Genomic DNA, 5565 nt, shown 5'->3' on the forward strand with positions numbered 1-5565 from the left:
AGTCTGCCTCTGTAGCCCTTTAAACAATATTAATTAGGCCCGCTGACACCTGATTTCACAAAACTAGGAACGAATATGTAAGGATCATACCAAACTCACACAGTTCTGTGAATCCAGAGAACATAATTGAGGTAAAAGTCTTCGGTCTTCCAATTGGTTTCATATGAGAAATTGAGAAACTGATTATACAACCTCAAAAGCATTCCAGATTTTTTTTAGTTTTGAGATTTTTAAGAAGTTAGATGAACTAGTTTTTAGAACAGAAAAACAAAAACATTAAGCAAAATAGACTGCTACAGTCACTCATATTCCAAAAAGCCAAAGGTGTCAAAATACCAACAAAAAGGGAAGAAGAAAAATGCAAATCCAACTAAAATCAACCGCAGGATTCAGACAGACAAGAAACAGGGGCCTATGCTTTTAACCTAATCGTTATCTTTCTCAAAAAAGACCATTCCTTTATGATCTTCTACATCTAAGGCGGATAAAGCCTAGCATGCAGCAGCAGTGAGTTTTAGTTACTATCTGAAACCGCCATCTTCTCACTCTTAACCCCATATGCTTCAAAGAACCTGTTACAATTCAAGATCCAAGTAAATTAGTCGTTTGTAGCCAGAGAATCAGAAAGAAAATGCTTGAACATGGCTTGAGAATTTGAGAGTCCTACCTTCCAGAATCTGCAATTTTTGAGAAGGTGAAGTGGGGTGGCCGCTCAAAACTGGCCTCTTGGTGGCCTAGCCTCAGCCTCTGAGACTCTTATTTGTCTTCCATCCAAATCCTACAGGGAAGTAGTAACAGATGTTTTATCTTACTGTAAGTAGTACTGATCCGAGTATTATGCAAAGAGAAAGGAGATGATACTTACTGCACCATTCAAAGAATTGATGGCCTTTTGAACCTCCTGTGAAGAGCTGAGTGTCACAAACCCAAAACCCTTAGACCTACCACTGTCCCTGTCGTAAATGACTCTGGCTTCAACAACCTTTCCTTGCTCATTAAACATGTTCTCAAGAGCCATGTCATCAACACCCCAAGAGAGGTTTCCTACATAAAGACGGTTACCAGAACCTGAGCCCGAACCTGACCCTGATCCAGAACCATAACTGGAACGTTGAGACCCTCCGTAACCACCACCTCGTTCAGAACCGTAACCACCACCACGTTGAGACCCGTAACCACCACCACCACCACGTTCAGAACCGTAACCCCCACCACCACGTTCAGAACCGTAACCGCCACTCCTTGGTCCTCTGGAGAAGGATTCCTCCCTCTTAGGTGGAGGAGGGCCAGCGTTAACTCTCAAGGGTCTGCCTTCAAATTCCTGAAAATGTTTATTTCAAAGTAATTAATAAAAAAAAACAGCCACAACCACAATGCACAAGACGCTACAGCTAAACCGCTAAAAACAAAAGGTTCAACAATGATCTCAGCAACTTCTATCTCCAAATAAGAAACAACAACGACATAATAGTTGAGACAGATTTCATCAAAGGACGAAGATGCATCTTATAGGCAGAATACACTAAAACATAACCATAAAGTCTCAACAAAACTAAACAGAGGATAAAACAGCACAATTTAACTATCTCTAAAACATAACAATCCACACAAGCAACACTATAGCAAAGAACCAAAAGTATGTTCTTACATAGCCATTGAATTGTTGAGCAGCTGCCTCAACTTCAGCTGCAGTGGACATTGTCACAAATCCGAAACCTCTGCTCCGTCCAGTCATTTTGTCATAGATTACCTACAAATATATCAATCCATTATAAACAGAGGACACAACAAGATTCACTATAAAGCTACACAAACAGAGGTAATAAGCAAATCATTATATCCATCAACAACAATTCAAGAAGTTAAAATCCAAATCTGAAAAAAAGGAGAACCCTAAAGAAATAAATCTCACCTCAACCATCTCAACATTTCCAGCGCTCTCAAAGAGCTGAGCGAGCTGAGCACTATCAACGTTAAAAGAAAGGTTACCAACAAAGAGCTTAAGGTCAGGAGAGAAGGAACTACGCTCCACAGGGGCCGAATCGTCACCGTCGGCGAACATGTCATCTTCCTCCACTTCGAAATCAGAGGACACGGCAACGTTCCTGACGAACCGAGCGGGGGAAGAGCATTTCAAGGAGGAGGAAGCGAAGAGAGAGACGAGGTGGTCGGAGTGAAGTTTGAAGGAGAGGGAAGGAGGCAAGACGGAGACGGAAGCGGCGGGTCTGGAAACGCAGAGGGGAAGGGATTTAGGTTTGAAAGCGGAGAGAGAAGAAGCAGAGGCAGACATGGTGGTGGGTGGGCTATTTAGCTTTTTGAGAATTTTGCTCTCTCGAAGCTAAAGCTCTGAAGAAGAAGATAAGGTTTTAGAAAGGGTTCTGCTGCGAGAGAGAGGGTTTGTGAGAGTGGAGATAAGAAACTGTGAGAACTTTTTGATATTTATCGGCAAAAAATCTTTATCCTCTTGAAATATCTCCCACTTGGATATTTTTATTTTCTATGAAAATTTGTAAAAAAAGAAAATTATTTCTACAGTTTTTTTTACCTTTTCAGTCAGTAAAAAAATAAAATCACACAAGCCAAAATTGTAGAAAATTGTTGGTATAATATACATTTTAGTGAAATATATAAGTGACATTCTTGTTTAGTTTGTATTGTGAAAGAAAAGAAAAAAAAAACTATAATCTAATTTGTGTTAGTGATGACTGAAAAAATAATCTTCACATTAAAACCAAAAGAAAAAAAAAACTGATAAAATATATAATAGAAATTTTACACTTGAGTTTTAATACATTTTTTGAGGAATTTTTTTTTAAAAAAGAGTAGTCAATTTTATTATTTTTTCGGTTACAAACTTACAACGGGGTGGGTAGCCTAGTCTTTTGAGTGAAGTGAATGGGTATGCGTTATATGATCTGGTCCGTCTAATTAGGATGGACAGTGGAGATGAACAAGAGAGCGGGTCTGGTGAGAAGATAAGGCCGCATAACTAAAAGCCAAAGGAAAAATATGCAACTAGAGACTGTTTACACTGAGGGTCCAGTAAGTATGGATCTTCAACTTGTTCTTTAAGTATACCAATCATGTATAAGTTGTAATAACAACCCCCTCTTGAAAATAATCAACTTTGAGGTTTATTTGTGTAAATGGATTTTTTTTTTTTTTGGGTAAGCTGTGTAAATGGATTTATTATTGATATGAACAGTTTTACTTTTTTTTCCTTTGTTGTAAATGAAAATTATGAAATCAAAGATAAATAAATATTAATTTAGTCATGAGTTACAGAGTTAGTCTAACATTAGGCTCGATATAAAAGATGTCATCTTCTCATACCATAGGAAAACCCTAGCTCTCCATTACTGAGGTAGCACTGCTAGTTGCCGCTTAAGCTAGAAGTGTCAATTTCCGGTTCGGTCGGGTATTACCCTAACCAGATTTAAACCGTATAATAACCAGTCCGGTTCAGAATTCATATTAATAATTACGGGTCCCATTGATAGCCACGTGTCACCAACGAAGACACAACAAGAGATTGAAACTGGCTAAGGAACATTGTCCGGCGGAGAATCGAAGAAGAAGAACACAACAACACTCAGATACTTTTTTGTCCGTACCGAAATCGGAAAAAAAAATGGACATTTCAGTACGAATCTCCGGCTTAAATTCTTCCAATATCTGCCGGATGATCCCAAGATTCACATCCTCTTCTAGGTTCCGTTGCTCCAAAAACGAACCTCCCCGTAACGCAGACGGTGAGAGATTCTCGTAATAATCTCAGAAGATTTTATATAATTGGATTGGAATCGGTTTAATTCGGTTCAATTGATTCGATGTCAGGTGGTGATAGATCGTCGACGGATTGGGACAAGGCGTGGAAGAGTTTCAAGAAACAGAGCAAGAAGACGTTGTTCTCTCAGTTCAACATGGACAAGTACGTGACGTGGAATCCTCCAAGATCGGATTATCCGGCGTCGGAAGAAATCGATCCCATTAAAAAAGCAGAGAGATCTAATCTAATGCTTTGGACTAGTCCGAGGTTCACACTTATTGGAGCCATCGTCATTGTCTCATTCCTCCTTCTCTACACCCTTCTTGCTCCTGTCAAGTGAACTTTTCTTTAATTTTCTTTCTCGAGCATATTTAGTTGATCAGCTTCTGAATGTGTTTTTTTTTTTTAAACTGTACAACTTTTATAATAAAGATCCTAGTTTCAACAGTTTCTAGAGTCTAGGCAAAAGCAAAACAGAGACCACAATGTGGTTAATGGAAAATGGTGATTAGTGAAATCTGACCAAAAGAACAAAAATGATTATACAAGAACCAGATCTACAACTTGTTATGGTCCATCGTTGTTATAATTCTAATTCTCTACATAGACAGCTTTATCTATCCTTTTAATGTTTTGTGGATGCTTAAAACGAGTTTGAGCTTAGACTTTTTGGGGTTCTTGGAGAAAATAACCTTAAACCCATTCTCCTAAATTATAAACTCAGAACAACTACTCTCATCATCACCAAATTTATTTAAAACTACAGAAATTGTGAAAAACAAAAAAAAATGTCATTTTAAAGTCTAAATATGTAAAACACAATGAAGTTTCTATTCACATATATTATTTTTTTAGAAACAGTAGACAGTTGTTAATTGATTGGAAATGGAAACACGACATTTTAGTAGAGAGTTGAGAGTAGTCTCTTTTGGGTTGTAACCGGAAAAATAATTGACTTAAAAACATATTTTTTTCTAGGTTCAAGGTCATTCTAGGACGAGTTAATCAAGGAAGGAATATATAACATGCACGGAGTTGCAAGATTGGGGTTAAAACAATATAGAGTCTATCATTCCAAAAGATAGCAAATAGCTTCTTGAGAGAAAACCAGTCGGTCATAAGATACGAAACCAAAATAAGGCTAATATCTTTTTAAAGTAGCAATTCCAATTTTTTTGTAAAACTTGAAAATTTTTACTACTCTCTACTCGCACGTAAGCGTGAAATTTTTCATAATACGGCGTGAAAAAGGCATGTAGGATACGTATTGATACCCACAATGTCAGAGCTACAACCTTTATTTTGTTGAGAATTCCAGTTTTGACAATCTTAAATAAACGGTGTTTATTTTATTATATAGAGGATTTTTTTCTATTATATAAATGAATATTTCCTTTCAATAATTAGCAGAAACAGTAAATAACACAATTTAATTCATTCAGGCCTCGCACTACTGGTTGGAGCGACTACGTGAAACCTTGTAAACACTCAAATTTGCTTATCTAGAAGTTAGACAACTTAATTATTTGTCGTCAGACAAACCTGAAATCGATTTTAAAAATGCTCGCGGTTTACTTCAATTGTGTTGATTTCCGATAGAAAAAATGAAGTAAAGAGAAATAAATTGAATGCGTCAAAAATTGCCGTACGAAACCGACTGGTCATTCTAAGACGAGTTAATCAAGGTAGGAATATACAACATGCATGGAGTTGCATGATTGGGGTTAAAACAATATAGAAGATAAGAGAGTCTAGCATTCTAAAAGATAGCAAATAGCTTCTTGAGAGAAAACCAG

The 5565-nt window shown here is 37.2% G+C and overlaps 2 protein-coding genes across 2 annotated transcripts; one reads left to right on the top strand and one right to left on the bottom strand.

Moving 5' to 3' along the window:
• Positions 1–276: 276 nt before the first annotated feature.
• On the bottom strand, positions 277–2458 carry LOC104711913 (29 kDa ribonucleoprotein, chloroplastic). Its single transcript, XM_010428694.3, has 5 exons — positions 1913–2458; positions 1649–1750; positions 866–1321; positions 668–778; positions 277–572 (listed from the first exon to the last, which is right to left on the bottom strand). The coding sequence occupies exons 1-4, from the start codon at positions 2288–2290 to the stop codon at positions 713–715; spliced, it is 1002 nt and encodes a 333-aa protein (XP_010426996.1). The 5' UTR covers positions 2291–2458; the 3' UTR covers positions 277–572; positions 668–712.
• A 1072-nt stretch (positions 2459–3530) lies between these two features.
• Positions 3531–4216, top strand: LOC104711914 (uncharacterized). Its single transcript, XM_010428695.3, has 2 exons — positions 3531–3752; positions 3838–4216. Exons 1-2 carry the CDS (start codon positions 3632–3634, stop codon positions 4107–4109), a joined length of 393 nt encoding a protein of 130 aa, XP_010426997.1. The 5' UTR covers positions 3531–3631; the 3' UTR covers positions 4110–4216.
• Positions 4217–5565: the final 1349 nt, after the last annotated feature.

Source organism: Camelina sativa, chromosome 9 (assembly GCF_030686135.1).
Source record: "Camelina sativa cultivar CO46 ecotype springtype chromosome 9, ASM3068613v1".
In the NCBI taxonomy this organism is placed as follows: Eukaryota; Viridiplantae; Streptophyta; class Magnoliopsida; order Brassicales; family Brassicaceae; genus Camelina; species Camelina sativa.

Bases quoted from the DNA above. Each gene is read 5' to 3' on its own strand.
- LOC104711913 (XM_010428694.3), bottom strand. From the start codon at position 2,290: ATGTCTGCCTCTGCTTCTTCTCTCTCCGCTTTCAAACCTAAATCCCTT. The intron at 1,322-1,648 runs GTAAGAACATAC...AAACATTTTCAG, and splicing joins CTCAACAATTCAATGGCTAT to GAATTTGAAGGCAGACCCTT. The intron at 779-865 runs GTAAGTATCATC...ACTTCCCTGTAG, and splicing joins TCAATTCTTTGAATGGTGCA to GATTTGGATGGAAGACAAAT.
- LOC104711914 (XM_010428695.3), top strand. From the start codon at position 3,632: ATGGACATTTCAGTACGAATCTCCGGCTTAAATTCTTCCAATATCTGC. The intron at 3,753-3,837 runs GTGAGAGATTCT...ATTCGATGTCAG, and splicing joins ACCTCCCCGTAACGCAGACG to GTGGTGATAGATCGTCGACG.